General features: G+C 31.9%; 1 protein-coding gene across 2 annotated transcripts in view; it reads right to left on the reverse strand.

Annotated features, from left to right (window-relative positions):
• Positions 1 to 212: 212 nt before the first annotated feature.
• The window catches only part of LOC126890528 (uncharacterized), a 512,073-nt gene continuing 487,381 nt past the window's right edge, over positions 213 to 24,904 (reverse strand). For both annotated transcript variants that reach the window (XM_050659532.1, XM_050659531.1), the window contains exon 7: positions 213 to 737. In XM_050659532.1, coding sequence (XP_050515489.1) covers positions 661 to 737 — 77 coding nt within the window. In that variant the 3' untranslated portion in view covers positions 213 to 660. The remainder of the gene's footprint in view (positions 738 to 24,904) is intronic.

Here is a 24,904-nt window from a genome sequence, read left to right on the forward strand (position 1 = left end):
GTTACTTGCGTTACTTACTATGTCTTTTGGGAGGGTTACTAGAACAATTGTTTGAAAATTAATAATAGTATTAGCAATACTATTATTAGTGTTTGACAAATAGTACAATAATTGTACTAGTAACCCACTCACACAGCATTGCCAGTATACGCAAGTGACGATTATACGCCAAGTACACGAGTCGTTTGAGTCCGGCGTTTGATGCGATCCGTCCGATGCGTGCGATGCGCACCTGTGAACGCTTGCTCTACATCAACAATGTCGATATTTTGTTCTATAAATTGTTTATGATTAAGTATATTTTACATAGAGCCAATTTTGTTCTAACTTGTTTATTGTTTATTACAATCTTTTAAATGTGTTGAAACGCCATACTCTAAATAAAATAAATAATGTGGTTTTAAAATAAAATATTTCCAATATCCTTAATGAAGTTTTTAGAAAACATAAAGTAGGTATTACAAAATGGTCTATATCCCTAATTAAATCTTAGTTAATGGGGATGGGGACGAACAAAGTTTTTATTAAGATATTTTATCACAGTCGAAGTAGACACTAAGAATAGCAGTTCAGTTCAAGGCGACATCGAATTGCACAACTGAGTTTTTAAAGTTTAGTACTTTTTTAACAATTTTACCACTTATTTACACTTTAATCCACTCACGTTAGTAGTATGTGAACTATTGAGAACAAGAGAACTGCCATGCTCCATTCCGTTCGGCTAGAGACACTCTTAACTGTAACAAAAAAAATATTGTTAGAACAATTGAATTATTGTAAATAAGTTATACTAAATAAAATAGGAAATGGTTGAATATATACAGCGTGTCTACGTAAGTTGGAAACATATTGGAAACTTTTTTATTATTAATTTTACGAAAAAAAGTTATTCTTTATAAAAAGTTCTGCATGCCCCAAAACCTAAGATTCAGTCATCAGATATCAAATTTTCTCAATATTATACGAGGTATGTCAAAAAATATGAATTTCGGTCTTGGATAAAGTACTTTTATTTCTCTCAAGATCGAAAAATATTATGACAAAAAGTTGTTTGGAATTAAAAACTAAGATCAAATATGCAATTACATGCTTCTAATTGGAAAAAAAATTTTCTCAAATTTATGGATACCTAACATCGTTTTTAATTATTACAAATATGATAACTCGTTTATTTTTCATTTTATGAAAAAATGTTACTCTTCATAATATGCTTTGCATGGTATAAAATTTAAAACACAACCATGATATATCAACTTTTATTAATTTTATACGAGGTGTGACAAAAAGTATGAAATTCGCTCAAGATTATACATAGTACCTTTATATTTCACAATATTTCAATTAGAAGGATGTTATTGCATACTGAAACATAGTTTTTAATTAGGTATAAACAACTTTTTTAATAACCGTTTTCAATATTGTGAAAAATAAAGGTACTTTACTCTTGAGTGAAATACATATTTTTTGACATGCCTCGTATAAAATTTATAAAATGTGATATCTGATGGTTGCATCTTCGGCCATAGGACATACAGAGCTTTTTACAAAGAATACCTTTTTTCATAAAAGTAATAATAAAAGAGCTATCGTATGTGTAATAAATAAAAACGAAGTTAGTATCAATAAATTTGAGAAAAATTTGGAAAATATTTTTTTCCAATTAGAAGCATGTAATTGCATATTTGATCTTGGTTTATATTTTCAAACAACTTTTCATAATAAGAATTTTCGATATTGAGAGAAATAATGGTACTTTACTCTTGAACGAAGTTCATATTTTTGACATATCTCGTATAATATTGACAAAATTTGATATATGATGATTGAATCTTAGGTTTTAGAGCATGCAGAACTTTTTATAGAGAATAACTTTTTTTTTCGTAAAATGCATGACAAAAAAGTTTTCCATATTATGATGTTTCCAAGTTAAGTAGACACGCTGTATATAAATTTTATGGAAATTAAAGTGGAATTTCGATGACAGTTTTTACGTAATAAATTCATTACTAGACTCATAGGAAAAAATACAAACTATCTGCAGGATATACATAAGCTATCAATTTCAGATCTAACTCATAAATATTGGACTAAGAAAAAATGTTCCCTCCTTGTAGATAGATACTTAAGCTATCAATTTCAGATCTAACTCATAAATATTGGACTAAGAAAAAATGTTCCCTTCTTGTAGATAGTTACTTGAAAATATCTCAATACCGAAATACTTTCTATACCTACTTATGAAAATCAAGTTTCACCTATGTATTCCCATGTATTAGAAGAGCTTTTCTCAAAACAAATTAACACTTTTTTATGGATATTCATTTAAATCCAGCCGTTTTTCAATCATTTATACTCCATAAATGGGCACGTTATCAGTTTTACTATACAGATGGATCCAAAGTACAAAACAAAGTTAAATGTGCAATAATCAATATTCAAAGTGGATTTAAAAAATTATCCAAATTGCCTTGTGAATCACCGATATACACGCTGAAATGATAGCGATACCTTTTGCTTTAAGACACATATAATATATGTCTTTTCATTGTACGTTTACGCTGCAAAAAAATTCAATATTTCCATTACACATCGTTTTTTGGAAAAAGGGCACACTCAAAATGAAGGTGATAGTGTTCACTCTGTAATTGAGCGTGCCTCTGAAACAAAAATGATATACACTCCGGATGAATGGCGTCTCTTAGTGAAATAGTCAAAAATTGAAGGAGAACCCTACGAAGTTCGAAATATGAAACAGGAAATTTTTTTTGGTTTCAAATCCCATATCAATGATAGAGTTTGGCTTAAAAATATCAAAGGCGTCAAGATAGCGTGGAATACTATAAAAGAGGTTTATGCAAACTAATAATCCTAATAAATTATTTTATAAGCATCAATTGACACAAAGCGATTACGATACTTTGGTTCTTCGCGGTAACACAAGAAATTCATTACAGACCGACCTGAAGACTTTGTATTCTGAGCCTATCAAAATATCCACCCGTGTTGAGCTGCCCACCCCCAAACAACCCTTTAATTGATTTAACTTAGGAGAAAGATGCTGAGAAAACTTAAAATATATCGTATTGCGGATATAATTCATATAGCTTATATACTCTAAGAATAAACTATTAAATCAAGAGCATTTCGATTATTGAGCTACAACCCCTTCGCAAGAAAACCACCCTATCTTCCCGGCTTAAGAGAAAGTTGTACTTAAAATGCATTAAACTAATTATTTGGCGACTACATATCATTTAATAATTTATAACCTTCCAAATTACGCGCATTTAGATCAGTAAATTGCAATTTATTTTGTATAGTGCAGTCACTGAAGGTAAAAATCAACGATTACCTTCAATTTCGGTGAACCTTCATCGATTTTCACGAAAATTAGTCAGTAGTTAGAGGATACGTCAAGAAACAAAGGTGACATGGTACCACCTTGCGCCTTTACCCTGAGGGTGGATACCGCCCCTTCTCGGGGGTGAAAATTATTTTATAAAAAATAAATGCACAAATCAATAAAAGAACAAATTAAAAGCAAAATTCATTATATAAAATTAATAAAATAAGTCAATACTTTTTAAGTTATTAAAGATCAAAGATTTTAATTATTTGTGAAAAAAATGCATGTTTTGGAGAGGTTTTTTGTAAATCACTGAAAAAATTTAAGTTTTTACAAAAAAGTTAATAGTAGTTTAATTCGTATAGCTTATATTCTAAGAATAAACTCTTAAATCACGCGTCTTTCGATTATAGAGCTACAACCCCTTCGCAAGAAAACGACCCCATATTCCCGGCTTAAGAGAGAGTTGTTCTTAAAATAATTTAAATTAATTATTTGGCGACTACATATCGTTTAATAATTTATGAGCTTGCAAAATATACGCATCTCAATTATTGAATTGCCATTTTCTTTCTATAGTGCAGTCACTGAAGGTAAAAATCAACTATTACCTTCGATTTCGGTAAATCGCCATTTATTTTCACGAATTGACAATAACAACTTGGGGTTTTAGCCTGGGGTATATGTCACCCCTTCTCGGGAGTGAAAATTACTTTATTAAAAATAACACCACAAATCGAGAGAGGGACAAATTGTAAGCAAAATTTGTTATATAATGTGATTAAAATAAATCAATACTTTTTGAGTTATTAAAGATCAAATATTTTAATTTTTGGAAAGAAAATGCATGCTTTAGAGCGATTTTTCATAAATGACTCAAAAACTGTAAGTTTTTACAAAAAAGTTTTCATCACTAAAATTAAAGCTAATAAAAAATATAATAAATTGCTTACTTGAAAAACCGTTTAATGTTAATTTAAAGTAAGTTATTGGTAATTAAATGTATATTTTTTTCCGCGACTGTTCAAATCTAAGGGTTCAAGCTTAAATAATGGGAAAGAGATGCATTTTATAACACTTAGGTACTAAATACTTGTCAAAGTACTTAGAAATACCTATGAAAAATAAGATACAGAAAAAGTTGATAGTATCAAAACCCGCTCACCAATTTTCGTGAAAATGAATGGAGATTTACCGAAATCGAAGGTCATAGTTGATTTTTACCTTCAGTGACTGCACTATAGCAAGAAAATGGTAATTCAATAATTGAGATGCGTATATTTTGCGAGCTCATAAATTATTAAACAATATATAGTCGACAAATAATTAATTTAAATTATTTTAAGTGCAACCGTCTCTTAAGCCGGGAATATGGGATGGTTTTCTTGCGAAGGGGTTGTAGTTCAATAATCAAAAGGCGTGTGATTTTAGAGTTTATTTTTAGAATATAAGCTATACGAATTAAACTACTATTAACTTTTTTGTAAAAACTTACAGTTTTTTAGTGATTTGCAAAAAACCTCTTCAAAACATGCATTTTTTTCACAAATAATTAAAATCTTTGATCTTTAATAACTTAAAAAGTATTTACTTATTTTATTAACTTTATGTAATAAATTTAGCTTTTAATTTGTTCTTTTATTGATTTGTGCAGTTATTTTTTATAAAATAATTTTCACCCTCGAGAAGGGGCGGTATCCACCCTCAGGGTAAAGGCGCAAGGTGGTACCATGTCACCTTTGTTTCTTGACGTATCCTCTAACCACTGACCAATTTTCGTGAAAATCGATGAAGGTTCACCGAAATTGAAGGTAATCGTTTATTTTTACCTTCAGTGACTGCACTATACAAGATAAATTGCAATTTACTGATCTAAATGCGCGTAATTTGGAAGCTTAAAAATTATTAAATAATGTAGTAGCCAAATAATTAGTTTAACGCATTTTAAGTACAACTTTCTCTTAAGCCGGGAAGATAGGGTGGTTTTCTGGCGAAGGGGTTGTAGCTCAATAATCGAAATGCTCTTGATTTAATAGTTTATTCTTAGAGTATATAAGCTATAGGAATTATATTCGCAATACGATATATTTTAAGTTTTCTCAGCATCTTTCTCTTAAGTTAAATCAATTAAAGGGTTGTTTGGGGGTGAAGGGGATGAGCTCAAAAATCGAAACTATATAATTTCAAGAGCTCATAAATAGCTCGTAATTCTGCCGCAAAAACCGATTCAATATTCCTATTTTTAAGTAGTGGGGGGGCTGACTCAGCCCCCCCACTAGGGTATTAAATTCCTGCTCAGTGGAACGAGCTCAAAATTTTTAGTTTGCGGAATATGAGAGCTCATAAATAGCTCATAAATCAGGGCTATTTGTTTTTTAATTTTTGCAAGTGGGGGGGCCAGCTCAACACGGGTAAAATATCCATTGATAAATATAAAGATTTGATTGGTATGTGTCAGTCTGGTGTTATTCCATGAGATTATTATACTTTTTTTAATTCATTGTCACATCACAATGTTAATGTTATTAACGAATCTGCAGATTCAGATTGATTTTCTTATCATTAATTTAGTAGTTAAGTAATTGCTGTTGTTTTGTTTTTTATACGTTTAGTTTTGTTTGCGTTAGTATAATTATTATGACTCCAAATACTCTTAAGATAAAACCGTTAGCAAGAAATTGTTAATGAGTGACTGTGAAATAAAATATTATTAGCCTAATAAAATAAAAAAAAGTCAAAATGTAAATTCGTACAGGTTGAAACAAATTTTATAGCAAAGTTTAGGTGGGTTCAAAAGATATTTTCAAGAAAGTATCCAAATCATACAAGGGCATCATTGTTTAAATAATTAAAAAGGGGTCATTTTTGCAAAAAAATTACTTTTTTAACTGCTGAGGTCATTCAATTGCTAATAAAGGTCTATAGGATTATTTTCTGCAAAGATGAAGGGTAAATCGTTCACATAAGACTAACTAAATTAAATTTTGCCCACTATTAATTTAGTCCTGTCGCCAGGGGGGGTACAACGGCCTCGTTAATTCAGATGGACTTACTCAAGTTTTTTTTATGTATTTTGACCCGTAGAACACGAATTTTTTGGGTAACAGTTGATCCGGATGTCGATAAGATTGTTATAGACCAAGAACTTGAGGAATCAAATAACAGCGATTTTTGGCAAAACAAAACAATATTTTGTATTTTTTGGGCCATTTTAAGTAAAAAATATTTCTACAAGTTTTTTCGTAGGATGCACAGGTTTCGAGATAAACGCGGTTGAACTTTAAAAAAATCGAAAAATTGCAATTTTTGAACCCGAATAACTTTTGATTAAAAAATAAAATAGCAAGTCTGCTTACCGCATTTGAAAGTTTAAGTCAAATTATATCGGTTTTGATTATTTGCATTGGTAAAAATTTATTTTTTTATTGTTTAACAAAGCTATAAACACGTAGGGTTTCCCGTGCTTTTACATGCGTTTTAACGCATGTAACGTAGAAATAGTCTTGATTGCACTAGTACCTATTCTACCTACTCGTTCGATTTTAAATGAGAAATCATACAAACATCACTCACGCACTAGTTGTTTGTAGCTTTGTTTAGCAATAACACAATAAATTTTTAGCAATGCAAATAATCAAAACCGACATAATTTGACTTGAACTTTCAAAGGCGCTAAGCAGAATTGCTATTTTATTTTTTAATCAAAAGTTATTCGGGTTTAAAAATTGCAGTTTTTCGATTTTTTGAAAGTTCAACCGCGTTTATCTCGAAAACTGTGCATCCTACTAAAAAACTTGTAGAAATATTTTTTGCTTAAAATGACCCAAAAAATACAAAATATTGTTTTGTTTTGCCAAAAATCGCTGTTATTTGATTCCTCAAGTTCTTGGTCTATAACAATCTTATCGACATCCGGATCAACTGTTACCCAAAAAATTCGTGTTCTACGGGTCAAAATACATAAAAAAAATTTGGGTAAGTCCATCTGAATTAACGAGGCCGTTGTACCCCCCCTGGCGACAGGACTAATTTAAATAATTGTATATAAAACCTAAAAAACAAATTAGCAAAAAAATATTTTTAGCGTTTTAAATAAACACTATAAAATATCTTTTTTTACAGACGAAGTTGCGCTATGTTACCAGTATTAAGCGAAAAAAAAAATATCAAAAAATATATAATATTTTTTGAGATATTGAATTTGTTTATTAAATGTTACTATATTTTTAATTGCAAAAACGCGGTTGTTGCCAAAGAAATATTCACATGAATAAGATCTCATTATTTTTATTTTTATCAATATTTTCGATAAATGTATTGATAAATTCAAATTTCAATTAAACTCCCCCCTAAAATGACATTTGAAAATTATTCAAATTTGTTTATAATTTGTTTTTTTAATAACCTCGCGGGGATTAAGTATTTTAAAATGCCGTTTCGATAATTGGGTTTCTAGTAATTTTTTACTAATTACTAAATTTTTTTCTCTTTTTTCCTCTTCTTTTTTTTTCTTGGGGTTATATTATTACGGGCCCTTTTAGGGTTAAATTTCATTAAGAATGTCGAATCTCTAAGTTGTAGATTCTAGACCTAAAAATATTAAGATTTAACTAAAATCTCTTAACTAAAATGTGGCTACTTACTGAGTTACAGGGTGTTTTATTTAAAAATTTAAAAATTATTGTTACCAAGTACTTTAAAACTATTTGACGTATCCTTATCATACTTGGCAGAAAGTGTGGCTATTATACATCCTACTAAATTGTGATTAATAAACGTTTCTAGCTAGTGCCAGAGGCGTATGACAGGGGATAGTGAATGATTGACCCTTCCCAAATTCTACGCCACTGAGTGAATTACTGTTTTAGCGAAATTTTTCGATTCTCCAATACTTTGTATGTAAATAACTTTATTGGTATCGATAAAGTCATCAGTTTGCGAGATATTGGAAGTTTAAAATAAATGAATGAATGAATCAAAATAACTATGCCGTTTCATTTTTAACGTCCAATATCTCGAAAACTAATGACTTAATCGTTACCAGTAAAGAGTATATTATTTACATAGAAAGTATTGGAGAATCGAAAAATTGTACTAAAATAGTAATTCCCTCAGTGGCGTAGAATTTGGGAAGGGTTAACCATTAACTATCCCCTGTCATACGCCTCTGACACTAGCTAGAAACGTTTATTAATCACAATTTAGTAGGATGTATAATAGCCACACTTTCTACCAAGTATGATAAGGATACGTCAAATAGTTTGATAGTAATTGGTAAAAATAATTTTTAAATTTTTAAATAAACACCCTGTAACTCAGTAAGTAGCCACATTTTATTTAAGTGATTTTAGACCAATCTTGGATACTTTCTTGAAAATATCTTTTGTACCCACCTAAACTTTGATATAAAATTTGTTTCAACCTATACGAATTTACATTATGATTTATATGTAGTGTAATTTTATTTTACTAGACTATATGTTCCTATTCAGCAGTCTAATTTAGCAGAAATTGTAAATCTATATTATGTTGTTAGAAAACTACTATAATAGTAATTCCTGTGATGCTAATGCTACGTCAAAGTGTATGATTTAAAAATTTAGTAAAAATAAATAAACAAAAAATAATTTTACACCTTTATAAAAATATACTTACCTACCTAGTTTCATTTATTACTAGTTCCACAGTATATAGAGGTTCCACAGTAAAATCACTCCTCTGTCGGCTCTTTGATCCCAAGAAGTAATACCGGCAGTACACAATTGGTAATTCACCAGTGGTGGATGCGGGTTTTCCCTGTTAAAACCCGTACGTTTCTATGCGAATAGCAATGCGAGAGTGGGGCAAAAGCGACTAAGAACATTGCGCGGTCGCCATGCGCGACTACAGATTTTACCTCCGATTTTTCGGAGAGTGGTTCTACTGTCCCTATTTATACTGTGCTAGTTCCTTGATAAATCGCATTAAGTGTTTACCTAATTAAGGACAGTTTTGAATTATAATTATTATGAATAATAATAATTATTGGGAAAATTACTAAAATTTTGGTTTTAATGGAATTCAATTAACTTAGTAACTTAATTCGGTAAAATAGTGAATACGTATTACCTAGTCCGTATAAATCAAGAGATTATCTAGAGAAAATTTTTAAAATTATAGTACATATACTCACATATGACCAAAACAAAATATGTAATTCCGGACAAAAATGTACTAAATACATATAAGACGAAGTATTCTTTTTAAGTTTCCGTAAAATAATGTTTTATATTCACTAATGACATTCGTGATTCCGTCTTAAAACGTCGCATGTTAAGATCAGACCCACTATTATACGAAATACTAAACATAAGAAAGATGTGTAATAGGTAATAGAAATGAACCCATCTGCGTAAAAACATATCCGAAATTCAGTACTTTAAGTTTATGAGTTTAGGATATAAATACGTTTATGTCTTTAAAACGCTATGCTGAGAACTATGCATCTTGCAGATAAGACTTTGTTCTACAGATGAGTCGATATAGTAACGAACCCTATAGCTGCATAATATTTACAGACAGTAAGAGTGTCGTTGATAGACTAACTAACGTACATAAGTCCCAAGAACCTAATCATATAGAACTGGAAATTATGACTCTTTATAATAAAATTGCAAAAGGAAAAAACATCATTATATCATGGATAGAGGGACACGCAGGCATTAGGGGTAACGAAATAGTAGACAGGCTAGCCAAATCCGCCCTTGAAATAGGCGAAGAATTTCCCATGAACTTACCATCCATTTCGGATATTGACGTTATTAGTAGACGACACCAAAAAGAAAATTGGCAAACGTATTATCGAAACACGAGAACTGGAAGTAGTTATAAACAAATGCAGCCTGAAATTCCTATTAAAAGATGGCTTCATTCTGTATGGCCATTTCATAAGAGTTATAAATATATTGAGATGTAATCACGCTCTTACCCCCCTTCATATATGTATAGTTTGGGTCTCACAGAGTCACCTAACTGTGTGTGTGTGGAAAAGAAGGTGATCACCTCGTATGTTCACATCAATCAGTAAATATAAACACATTTTATGATAATTTTAATATATTATAAATTTCACTTCCCGTCTACCTGAACAATTTGATTTTTTCTGAAGATATTAATACATTAAAAATAATTTACGAACATATCAAAAACTATAAATATAAATTGTTTCAATAAATTTTACCCTGTATTTAAGTAATTACTGTATATTATAATTGAAGAAAAAAGAACAATAAAAAAAAAGAAAAAAGAGAAAAAAAAAAAAAGGAAAACAAAAGAGCACAAAAAGAGAAAAAACTAATAAGATTTAAACCTCCGAGATGTTGAATCGGTTTTATGTCTTAGCATATTAAAAAAACAATAAAAAAGTAATAATAAAAAAAAATAAATTAAAAATATAAAAAAAAATTAACAAAAAAAATAACTATTTACAAAAAAATATTTACAACCAAAACAGTGAATTATTCAGATAATCATTGTCTGTTATATTTACAGAAATAACATAAATAATTCCTCTGATTGAAAAAAAAATTGTTTGTTTCTAAAATAACAAAATTCTAAAATAACGTTGTCGACTTACTTCGCCAAACTAGGAAGGTATCCTTGAATGTCGTAACATTTGTTTAAATTACTTCTTTTTTTAATTATTTTAAATTTCTATCGAAGGACATGGAACTTGGCTAGGATCAGTTCTTTTTTACAATAGCGTTTCTTTGGCTTATTTTATACGCTTCTAGAAGCGAAAGTATACTTGAGCAAAATTGAATAAATTTAGTGTTCGCTATCTGCCATTTATTTCCATAAAATTTATACTAAATAGTATTAAATGACAACATCTTTGGTGATAAAAGGTCTGTGTTATCTACGTTATTAGTACACTTATTGCTTTTGTAAGCTGCGCTGACATGGGTAACTGTAGGCATAGCAGCCATGCTTACGCAAATTGCGCATAAATTCACATATTACATATTCTTGATTATTTCAAACAACATTGTATATTTAAGCTAACACGATTTATTGTGCATATTTTAACAATAAATTATAAAAGTTTAAAATTTTCCTCTCTTAGTTCGAATTTATATAACATGGATATGAACGAGCTCATTATCTGTCGCTTATTATCTATCTGGACTTTCACATTACTACCTGAATTTAATAATTATGGATTTTCTAAGAAAATATTTTATTAGCGTAGCAAATCGTAGGTATCTATCTAGATTTCAAGGGTCTATTTATTTTGTCAATTTCCGGCAAACATTTGTTTAAAGTAAACGTTGTATATTGTTTATTGTTTTTGATGTATTTGGTATACAATAAATTGTCACCAATTGGTGTGGCACCAATTAATGCCAAAATGAGAAAGCACAGGTTAAGATGGTTTGGTCATGTTCAACGTCGAGACGTTAATCACCCAATACGAAGAATAGCTGAAGTGCACATTCCTGGATGCAGATGGAAGGAGTAGGAGAGGAAGATCAAAGAAGGCCTGGGGGAGACGATGAGCCAGGATATGTTGGTGAAGGAAATTAACATTGATATGACCCAAGATAGACTTGCGTGGAAAAATGCAATTAGGGAAGCCGACCCCGCATAGGGATAAGGCAAAGAGAATGATCTTGTACAATAAATTTGAATATGTCTACAAGTGAAACAATAGTTTTTATGTACCAAGTCAGTAAAGTTACTCTTTATGGATAGAGGCTGATATTATCAGATATATATATATATATATATATATTGTTATATTTCTATTTGATATGAAAATTAAATTTTGATAATTATAAACAGAATTCAATTTAATATAAAATATTTTCAATTTTCTCAACCACGGGCATATAAATTTAGAACAACCTGTATACAACAAATTGTTATATTTAATTTTAAGAAGTGATTAGAAAAAGCTTACGGAACTCGGGACAATGCGCCGAGAATAAACAAAGTGAATGGCGCGTACCATTATCGTTGTTCGCGGAAGGTTCGATCATTAGCCTATGCTAAATAAAACTCAGTTGAAAGAGATAATAGGTCATTATCGTTGTTCGCGGAAGGTTCGATCATTAGCCTATGCTAAATAAGACTCAGTTGAAGTAGATAATAGGTCATTAAATTTTGTAAATAGTAGAAAATAATTTTAGAATGGGAATTAACTATATTTTTTTGAAATCCATTAAGCATATTTAGAAAGATTAAAAATTGGTTTTTGAGGAATACTGCGAAAGAGAGTTGGTAGTGGAAGGTTGATTTGTGAATCTGGAAGGGATATTTAGAAAGTAGGTGAATGACTGAAAATAGAGATCAGAATGTTTTGAGCTGTCGAGAAGTGAAGTCCAGTAGTAGACGGTAGTGTACGGAGAGTGAGAAGGCCGGTGTAGTTCCGTGAGTGTGGAGTATCTATCGTGGAACGAGAGGTAGGCCAGGTCGAGAGTAAAGAACCTCCTTGAGCCAAGAGTGTCCCGGTAGCTGATTGAAGTTTCGAAAAAGGTAGAAACACGGCATCACGACAGAAGCAGGAACGGGAGCTATACGAGCTAGTTTTCAAAGGAGAACATTACTGGAAGCCAGGACGAGGCGTTGATCGCAGCCAAGGATAGCAGGAAACGGGTCTTGTGTGAAGACATTCTCAGTTCACCAGAAAAAGGTCAGTCTCATTTGTTTGGACATGAATGTATGGGTTTTTCGTATTAAATACCACATTTAAAATTGAAGAACATAATCAATAATATCAGAAAAGCTTCATCAAACTTAAATAGAATTGTTGCTAATAAATCCTAATAGTTAAATGTTAATAAAAACTTTCAATTGAAAACCAAAAGGAAATAAGATTCCCATTTGTAAATGTTATGTTTAAGAATAATAAGATCTAGCATATATTAAGTAGTGATTGCCATTTAAATAAAATAAACAATATTTTGATTATAATTGTGACCCATATGTGTGTATTATTTTACTCTTTTCTTTCCTATCCCGATTAGGAACCATTGAGAAATACTGAGAAGCCACGTAAGTAAGTAATTAATTTTATAATTCGCCCTGAGATTGAAAACATATTGATATGTGATCTGGTTAATTAATTAAATTATTATTAATGCATTGATTAAATTAAATGACAAATAAGAATATTATCTCATATCAATAATCAAGATCACGTCAACTGTCGTCCAACGTGGAAAGCATGGAAAAGTATTTCTAGTGGCAAATTTGAAGGATAGAAAGAGTAAAGCCGGTATTTAAAAATTTATATGCCTGTGGTAAAAAGTGAGATACTTACAGTTGATAACATAAAATTTTAGATCTCTTTAGGTACAAATTTTACATAACTGATTTAATATTTTATTTTTACGATATTTACATTTGATATATTTATTGACAATTTATAATATTTGGGTGAGAAAAAGTCGTCTTGGTAACATACTAGTAAAATTTCATATTTGGCGGGGAGAGTACTTCTTGAAAACAAATGTCTGTGACAAGAAGCCAAAGCAAAGACAATAAAAAACAAAAAGAACATTCAAATCAAGAGGATAATTCAGACAAAGAAGATATTTTAGACACAACAACCATGGAAACAGGAAAAAAAGAATTGTCAGAATTAGAAAAGATATTACAACTTATGCAACTCCAATCACAAAAAATGGATGAAGCAAAAAGGACAATGGATAAAAATCAGGAGGAAACAAAACAAGCAATGGATAAAAATCAGGAAGAAACATCAAAGAAAATGGATAAAGTGGATCAAAAAATGGATAAAACACAACAAAAATTGGATCAAAAAATGGATGAAACAAAAAGAATAATGCAAGAAAATCAGAAGGAAACAAAACAAGCCATAGAAGAGAACAACAAGAAAATGGAGGAACGCATAGAAAAGTATGAAATGAAAATTCAAGATAAAATAAAGGAGTTAACGAATGGCCAGAAAAGGGAACTAGAAAATTTGGAAAATAAGTTGGAAAATGCTATTCAAGTAGATAGAGAAGAAGTGGAAAAAAGAATCACAGAAATAGAAAAACAAGTCACCGAAAACCGGACGCAACAAAATGTAGGAGAAAGAAGAGAAATGGTTATACATAGCACAGATGACGTGAAGATAAGGTTTGGCGGGGATGTAAGAAGATTACACCCAGTGCCGTTCATAAATAGCCTGAAAAAGAAAATACAACACATCGGAAATTTCGAAACAGCAAAATAAACTATCAGAAACCATCTCAAATATGAAGCAAGCCTATGGTTCGATAGCAAAGAAGAAGAATTCGGCAATTGGCAACAATTTGAACAAAAATTTTTGAATTATTTCTGGGGAAAGGTCCAACAATTGGAAATTAACAAGGAATTGCAAAATGGGAAATACAATGATAGGATGGGTGTATCAGAAAGGACATATTATGCTTTGCAAATTTACAATAATGCAAAACATTTCCAATATAATTACTCATCGGAACAATTAGTCGAACTGATTGCAAGACATTTCGAGGAAACGCTGGAAGACCATATCACATTGCAAAATTACAAAGACATAGATAGTTTATGCCAATTCCTACAAATAAGAGAATCACGTCTAAGAGAAAGAAAATCAAGAAGGTCGCGAGAAGATTACAGGCCCCGAGAAACACAAGATTACAGAGATAGAAATCAAAATAGGAGGGACTATACAAGACGAGATTTTAATCCCAGAAGGGAAAACGAAAATAGAGACAACGGAAGAGGAAATTATGAACAAAGAAATAGGCAATGGAATGAGGACAGAAATCGAGAATACCAGAATAGAAACACCACACGCTCAAATCAAGAAAACAGAAATAATGGTAGACAAAATGAACAGGGATATCGAGAAAACCGAAACAGATCCGACAGACCAAGATAAAATAGAAGAGAAGTAAATAATACCCAGACAGATGAATATGACGGAGAGAGACATTATGACGAAAATATAAACAACGATGAGCAACCGGCGTCTTTTCACGACGGCCCTCACTAAAAACCAAAAATCAAACAGGAATCTTTTGTCACCCCAAGGAGTTTATTAAATTGGCAGGAAACAACGAAAAGAAAAATGGAGTTAATTTAAAATTTGTGGATGGATTTATCAACGAGAAACCAATTAAAATTATGATAGACACTGGATCTGAAATAACATTGGTCAACAGAAATCTAATAGAAGAAGTTAACTTAACAAATTTAATTTACAAAATACCTAGGGTAAATTTAGTGGGCGCAAACAAACGGACATTGGCAACTATAAATGAAGGCATACGAGTAATGGTACGACTGGGTAAGAAAATGTATGCACTACAATGTGTAATAATGCCAAACATGTCACATGACATGATAGTAGGAGTTGACGAATTGGCAGAAAAACATGTAGTGATAGATTTTAAAAATAATACGATGAAACTAACAGAAGAAAAAGAAAAAGAACAGGACAAGGAACATGAGAAACAAAATACGGACGAATCAGGTAAAGAACAAACAGTGGAAATGAATTTGGCAGCGAAGCAAGGACAAAGAAAAAAAAGGAGAAAAGGTCAGAAAAAGATAAAAGAAAATGAAACCTGTGGCGCCTCAAAAGAAGAGTTGAGCCCAGAAGAAGAAAAATTGAGAGTATCAGAAACAACGGAAACCTGGGATTCCTCAAAAGAAGAGACGAGCTCAGGAGAAGAAGAAATAAAGCTAAAAAATGAAAGTGAAAAGAATATGATTGAAACAGTAGTATTTGAAGAGGAGGTATATGCAAACGAGGATGCAGAATGCACGGTAAACATGTGTGAAGAGTCTGAGAAAAAAGACAGAAAATTGATATGTGGAGAAGGGAAAGAAAAAGAATTGCGGTTGATGTTAAGAAACTACGAAAATTTGATCAATGAGGAAAACAGAGTGGCTAAAAAGTACGAACATTCATTTGAGGTGAAAAACTTGGGAAATTTTCGATCAAAGACTTTCCCGATTCCATACAAGTATCGACAAGAGGTGAAAGAAGAAATAAATAAAATGTTAGAAGATCAAATCATCGAAAGATGTGATTCACCGTATGTTAACCCGATTGTGATAGTAAAGAAAAGCAATGGAGAATTGAGATTATGTTTAGATGCCAGGAATATCAACCAGCACACTGTATCACAATATGAATCACCTCTAAACATCGAGGCCATTTTTGGAAGAATCACCGGGTCACACCTATTTTCGAAAATTGACTTAAAACACAGTTTTTGGTTGATACCGTTAGCTGAAAAGTGTAGAAACTACACCGCTTTTTCTATTGATGGTATTGTCTACCGGTTTAAGGTAGTGCCATTTGGATTGCAGAGTGCTTGTGCTGCACTCGTCCGAGCTCTACATACCATTTTGAATCGCCATGAAGATTTCATAGTTCATTATATCGATGATTTATTAATTTTTTCACAAGATACTCAGAGTCATCTGGAACACATAGAAATAATTCTGGAAGAATTGGACACAGCGGGATTGAAATTAAACATTGAAAAATGTCAATTTTTTCAAAAAGAAGTCATTTATTTGGGTTTTCAATTGGACACCAAAACAGTAAGATTAGCCGAAGACAGAATCAAGCTCATAGATGAATACCCAAGACCAACGAATTTGAAAACATTGAGAGGTTTTCTTGGCACGATTAATTATTTTAAAAAACTGATTCCCGATTTGAGCCAAAAGGAAATCCCTCTGATAAAATTGCTTAAAAAAGGAATAAAATGGAATTGGAAAGAAGAACAGGAGGAAGCTTTCGAAACATTAAAACGAGAATTCGCAAAAGGAACGAAAATATACCACCCCATTTACAATTTACCTTTTATACTCCGAACTGATGCGTCCATACAAAAATTTGCAGGAGTTCTGTCTCAAATACAAAACGACCAAGAAGTGCCGATATGTTTTATATCTCGAGTGACTAAAACACATGAGAGAAAATATAGTGTTACAGAATTGGAGTTTGCCAGTGTACTATATTGCGTAAACAAATTGAGGTTTTACTTATTGGGAGCAAAATTTACAATCGAAACAGACCATGCAGCTTTAGTACATATCATGAAGAATAGATTAGTAAATAATAGAATACATAGAGGCATTCTATTATTACAGGAGTATGATTTTGAGTTCCGATATATAAAAGGAAAAGACAACATAATAGCCGACGCTCTAACACGGGATGAGGACACCGGAAAAAAGGAAACAATTACTCTACAGGTGGGACTAAATAGATTAATACAAGAAGAAGGGATATATTCGTTAAATGAGATAAGAACAAACCAAGAAGACCTAGAGAAAAGAGAGAAAAGAAGAGCGGAAGTAGAAAATAACATATATTTTAAGAGAATAGACGGAAAGGAACTATATTTAGTGACACAGACATTGGCTGAAAAGATAATAAAGAAATTACATGAGGACAATGGGCATATCGGTAGCAGAAAAGTTTGGCTCGTTTTTAGGGAAAATTACATCAGCCGACAGGATTACCGCATTGCAAAGGAAATTACCCAGAAGTGCGATGTATGTCAAAAATATAAGAGTCGGAATTTCAAAAACGAAAATGTTGCCAAAAATAATGAAGCCCGAAACAAACTAGACATTGTAGCAATAGATAGGTATGTTAAGCGAGCTAATTATGACCACTAAAAGGAACAAACATATTCTGGTAATGGTGGATGTGTTTTCAAAATACGTAAAATTATATAGTTGCCGCACCACAAAGGGGGAAGAAATATTAAGAAAAATCGACAATTTTATAGCCATAGTAGGAACACCAAAAAAGATTCTACTGGACAATGCAACGTATTTCCGAAATGATCGTTTCAAGGGACAACTTCGAGAACGAGGAATAGAGACAAATTTTGTCAGCATCAGGCATCCACAGAGTAATCCTTCGGAACGATTCATACAGGAAGTGACGAAATTTCTTCGCATTGCAACAGATGGTCAACATCGCCACTGGGACAGGAAAATGGCGGAAATAGAAAGGTATCTAAATACAATTCCGAGCACAGTAACAAAAGAGACTCCAGAATACATCATGAAGGGTGTACTGCCGATAAGGCCATGGGAAGACCAAGAGCCAAAAGAATATCAACAGGTGATTGAAACCGTACAGAGAAGATTACGGCGAAGCAACGAAAAATATATCCAAAGACAGGAACAAAATAGAAAAAGAAGACCAGTGACTTTCCAAAAGGGTGAAAAAGTACTCGTGAGGGCATTACGAGTATCAAATCTTCCTGGGGGCATTTGCGCAAAGTTGATGCCTGTTTTCGAAGGCCCGTACATCGTGAATAATGAAAATGGGATAAATAGTTATGAGTTGAGGCACAGGAACTCGGAAAAGATCCGAGGAATTTATAATATTCACGATGTATACAAATATCACGAATAAAAGACAGATACATGAAGTAGATAGTAAGTTAGGATATAAGACGTAGATTAAAGTAAGGAAATATAGAGGGAGTTGGTTTTGCCTCGAGAAAATTTATTTAAAAATGCAGATAAATTTTATCGAATACAAGGCGGGGATTTGTTATATTTCTATTTGATATGAAAATTAAATTTTGATAATTATAAACGGAATTCAATTTAATATAAAATATTTTCAATTTTCTCAACCACGGGCATATAAATTTAGAACAACCTGTATACAACAAATTGTTATATTTAATTTTAAGAAGTGATTAGAAAAAGCTTACGGAACTCGGGACAATGCGCCGAGAATAAACAAAGTGAATGGCGCGTACCATTATCGTTGTTCGCGGAAGGTTCGATCATTAGCCTATGCTAAATAAGACTCAGTTGAAGTAGATAATAGGTCATTAAATTTTGTAAATAGTAGAAAATAATTTTAGAATGGGAATTAACTATATTTTTTTGAAATCCATTAAGCATATTTAGAAAGATTAAAAATTGGTTTTTGAGGAATACTGCGAATGAGAGTTGGTGGTGGAAGGTTGATTTGTGAATCTGGAAGGGATATTTAGAAAGTAGGTGAATGACTGAAAATAGAGATCAGAATGTTTTGACCTGTCGAGAAGTGAAGTCCAGTAGTAGACGGTAGTGTACGGAGAGTGAGAAAGCCGGTGTAGTTCCGTGAGTGTGGAGTATCTATCGTGGAACGAGAGGTAGGCCAGGTCGAGAGTAAAGAACCTCCTTGAGCCAAGAGTGTCCCGGTAGCTGATTGAAGTTTCGAAAAAGGTAGAAACACGGCATCACGACAGAAGCAGGAACGGGAGCTATACGAGCTAGTTTTCAAAGGAGAACATTACTGGAAGCCAGAACGAGGTGTTGATCGCAGCCAAGGATAGCAGGAAACGGGTCTTGTGTGAAGACATTCTCAGTTCACCAGAAAAAGGTCAGTCTCATTTGTTTGGACATTAATGTATGGGTTTTTCGTATTAAATACCACATTTAAAATTGAAGAACATAATCAATAATATCAGAAAAGCTTCATCAAACTTAAATAGAATTGTTGCTAATAAATCCTAATAGTTAAATGTTAATAAAAACTTTCAATTGGAAACCAAAAGGAAATAAGATTCCCATTTGTAAATGTTATGTTTAAGAATAATAAGATCTAGCACATATTAAGTAGTGATTACCATTTAAATAAAATAAACAATATTTTGATTATAATTGTAATCCATATGTGTGTATTATTTTACTCTTTTCTTTCCTATCCCGATTAGGAACCATTGAGAAATACTGAGAAGCCACGTAAGTAAGTAATTACTTTTATAATTCGCCCTGAGATTGAAAACATATTGATATGTGATCTGGTTAATTAATTAAATTATTATTAATGCATTGATTAAATTAAATGACAAATAAGAATATTATCTCATATCAATAATCAAGATCACGTCAATATATATAACGTATATATATATCGTATAACAGACAAGTTCGATAAAGAGTCTTTACTGACGTGGTGCATACAAAATTTTATCGACAGCTATTTGATATTGGTTTTAATCTTACTTACAATTTCAGTGATGACAGGTGATTTCTGCATGATGGCCGCTTTCGATTTTTAATCGATAGGTATTTATCAATATTGAATAATTCTAAATTGTTAAAGTGTTGATTTATTTTATATGAATATAATTACAAAATACTACAGAATTTCACTTTTCGACATCTATTTAATTAACAATGTCGTAAATTTTGTACAATATTTTTAATAATTAAAGTAAATAAATTGTAAGTTAACTCAAATAAATAATCTATTACTGCCATAGACCACTTACATTCAATTCCGATTAATCGCGGCAGGTAAAGTAAAATTCTTCTTTCAGTACAATAAAGTGTTACTTTACTACCGGAAATGAGGGCAAGTGAGTACAATAATGAATGACTTTAGTGACAGTTGGCGATAAAATTCATTATACGTTGACAGTATCAGATACGCCGATGACACGGTGTTTATTGCGGATTCAGACTTAAACCTTGACTACACGTAACGAGTATTGTAGCGAGACAGTGTTCTCGGCCGAGTGCTCGTTTGGTATAAACATACGAACGAGTACTTGGCCGAGCACTCGACCCAGTCATATGGCGAGACAGTCACTCGGATCTTGTTCAATTTACTAGGCCGAGTCTTCGACCTCCCACCCTTCAATCATATACTCGCCAATCCACTCGGTATGTGTAAACAACACTCGCTCACTACTCTCTGTGTAACTGTGCACATTACCACTTCATCAGAGGAGAAGACTTGAGTTAATGAATGTGATTTGTGATTCTCAAAAATAGCTAACAAATGGAACACAGATAGGACAATACAGGTTAGTTTAGTTGTATAAGTCACACCCGTGCCTAACAAATTTCAAATCTTTGGAGTATAAAAATAAATAAAAACGTGATGCAGCATAATACGTATCGATTGTAGAAGAAATAAATATTGTTGGTTTTAAAACTCAAGAAATCAAATAAAATTAAAAATTTAAATTCGACATATAGACAAGAAATAAAAAATCAATGAATCGAAGAAATCGGAAGTACCGAGATTAGGTCTTCTTAAAATCCAGTGTCTATAGTCCAAAGACACTTATCTCCTTTGCATAATATACCTATAAATTCTTGTATAAGCAGTGGTATAAGCTGTTTGCTATATTTTTAATGTTAGCCTTACGATCCATAAGTACACTCACTACTCCTTGTTTTTGTGAATCGAAACTGAACTGACTCGCCTCCAAATTAAAAAATTGCCAAATACGTACAAACCATCTCTCGCCCTCAACACTGTCTCGGCCTAGTAACAGTTTGCTGTCTCGCCACTGTACTAGTTACGTGTAATCAAGCCATTAGGTCTACAACGACTCATCGACAGTACCAATTCGGTCTGTGAGCAAATCGACATGAAAATAAACAATAATAAAACCAAAGTGATGTCAATCCGAAAAAACTAGAATGCACCTCAACCTTGCACAACAAACGGGCACATGTTAGAAGTGATCAATAAATTTAAGTACTTGGGATCGATAGCAGCCTAAATCCTGATCTAGAAATAAGATCCAGAATGGAATAGGCCAGAAAATCTTTTTTACAAAAGCGAATTAATCAAAAAAATATCGGTACCTGCTTTTATCTACGAAAAAATCAGTGAAAACAACACCCCTAACTACCTTCCTAATTCAAAATTGGTCTTCACCTTTCTGTAGCTCCTTTTATATTTATACTATAAATATACTTAAGGAGTGTGACCTATTTAAAATGCCTAATTTTGGAAAAATATTATATCTCACTGTGTACTGATTTTCAGCCTTAGTAAAAGGATTTAATTACCTTCGTAGGAAAGCAACTTTGATACCTTCTCAGTAATGAGGCCCCTCAAAAATGATTTTGTAGGATTTTTAAAGAGCTATAAGACTGTGTAAATTAAATTCCGTAAGATGCCTTAAATTTTAATTGGGGCGGGTTTAAAAGGCTGGAATAAGTGGGTGTTTGCTGGAAAATGGAGGTTTTAAACCATTCACTGTAATGAAAATCTATGCACAGGGTAATTTTAGTCATTGAAAAAGCTACAATGTGGTAGTTTATAATTTTTTTCATATCTTCAGTATATTCGGAGAAATTGCAAAAAAATAAATTTTGCTTTAAACTCCAATTTTTCCAAAATTAGGCAATTTAAATAGGTCAAGCTTCTTGAGTGTATTTATAATTTAAATATAAAAGGAACTACAGAAAAGTGAAGAGCAATTTTGAATTAGGAAGGTAGTTGGGAGGTTGTTTTCGCTGATTTTTTCGTAGAGAAAAGCATATACCGAAATTTTTTTGTAAGTCGCTTAATTTTCATGCTAGAGAATTTTTATGATTTTTTTTGAAAGGTCTAATTGTATACTTGAAAAAAGATTATTTAAGTTTTCCTCGAAAAGTGCAAATTTTTCCCATTATTTGGCTTTGAATATTTCAAATTGTGCCTTTGACGAAAAAAGCTAACATTTAACATGTCGTATCTCGGTTTGTATTGATCTTAAAGATATTGTAGGAAAATAATTTGATGTGTGTTACTAAAAGATACAATTTTGATATCTATAGTTTTTTTGATTAAATGCATATTGTTCGTGGTATTCTCAAGAAACCCTCTAAAAAAGTCGATTTTTTCGTCGAAAAACTGTTATTTTTAATCGCGAATAACTCGAAAAATACTAGTTTAACGAAGAAAATTTGAAAACATTTTTTTCTTAGAATCACCATTTCCATCGAATTGCATGGTTAAAATGTAATAAAAAATTTCCACCGCCGAGATGGGTGGAACCACCAAGGTTTTAGCGTATGGTAGCGGCATTATATAGAAAATGATCCTTGGACTATTTCCTACCTTCTGTGAAAATTTCAAGTAAATCTATGCTGAACGAAAAAATTGCGAGCCAAAATGCTTCATTTCCTCAATCGACTATTGGGGTCGACCGACCGGCTGTGTCCCGTCATACAGCTGCCCGACTATAATAACTTTTATTTATATTTAATTTAGAATGTGTGTACTGATTTTCAGCCTTAGTAAATGGAAATAATTACCTTCGTAGGAAAGCAACTTTGATACCCCCTCAGTAGCCCCTGTTCTACGTTTCGATTGACCGACCGCGGTATGTTTCTCTACACACTCACAGTAATCAACTGTGAAAAATCTAGCTTTAGTAAATTCAAATAGATTTTTCAGCGCTGCCTCTTGGTCTATAAGGTAAGTTAAGTACATGCAAAAGAGTGTGTATTTCAAATATCTGACAATTTGAGCGGGGCGTAAGGAACTGGGTGAGTCACAAAATTTCACAAAAAAAGCGAATATGTCGCGAAATGAACGTCAGATCGGAAAACTAAAAAATACGTGTTCAATATTTTTCAAAAATCTAATGAATGATACCAAACACCACCCCGACGAAGAGGGGTGGGGGTAAATTTTAAATTTTAAATTTTAAATACGAACCCCGCTATATTTCGCGAAATGAACATCAGATCGGAAAACTGCAAAATACACGTATTCAATATTTTTCAAAATTCTATCGAATGGCACCAAACACGACCACTTACGTTGGTGGGGTGGGGGGTTATTTTAAGACCTTAAATAGGAGCCCCAATTTTTATTGCATATTTGGATTCTTTCTCGTAAATATAGGCAACTTTTATTCGAGACATTTTTTCAAATTATGGATAGATGGCGCTATAATCTGAAAAAACGATTGTTAGAAATGTAAAATTAAATAATTAAAACGTGGAAAGTCCCATACTTTAGAGAAAACTTAACTTAACTTTTTTCGGTTTTAGGACCTACTCTTCACAACCTAATAGATTCCCATAACGCTCGAGGAACTGCAAATTTAGCATACTTTCCTCCCCTGCTATTATGGAAAAATATAATTTAGAAAATTGACCCCATATATAAATAAAGGTCAAAAGGATAATAATACCTATAAAAAAATAATACCTTAACCATTAAAATATTACACTGCTGTTCCGTTCATAGTAAAATAATAAACTAGATAAACATAAAACAACCCTAATGACCTTCGGTAAATATTCACCGCACCGTTAAAAAAATACATTGTAGCCAAAGGCAAATATTACACTCAAACAATTACAAAGTTAATAAGTATTAACTTGTGACTACCGTTGTAAAATTGAGCCTTTGTTGTGAATTAACTCAAAGTTTTCAAAGAGCACAGTAGCACTAATTAAAATTACACAGAATTCATAGCGTCGCTTTCGATAGAATATTATTTGCGGTGCTTCACGTGCTGCAAAAGCAATCATATAATTTGTGACAAAGCTTTTGGTTATACTTACTTTTACATATTATATTATTTATTTTATTTTTATTTTATTTAATCAATTAACCCATTCATACTTTTCGGTAATTATTTTTAATATATGAATTAATAATATAATAGTTCATTCCATTTACTCACGGATTTTGTTCCGAATTTTAAAGAACCAATTGGATTGACATACTTGGCAGACATATTAGGCGAGCGGCAGTCACCCCTTAAATGACCAGGTACTGACCACTGTGAGGTGAATGACTAATTATCATGTAAA

The sequence above is a fragment of the Diabrotica virgifera genome, chromosome 8 (genome assembly GCF_917563875.1).
Source record: "Diabrotica virgifera virgifera chromosome 8, PGI_DIABVI_V3a".
Classification (NCBI taxonomy): Eukaryota; Metazoa; Arthropoda; class Insecta; order Coleoptera; family Chrysomelidae; genus Diabrotica; species Diabrotica virgifera.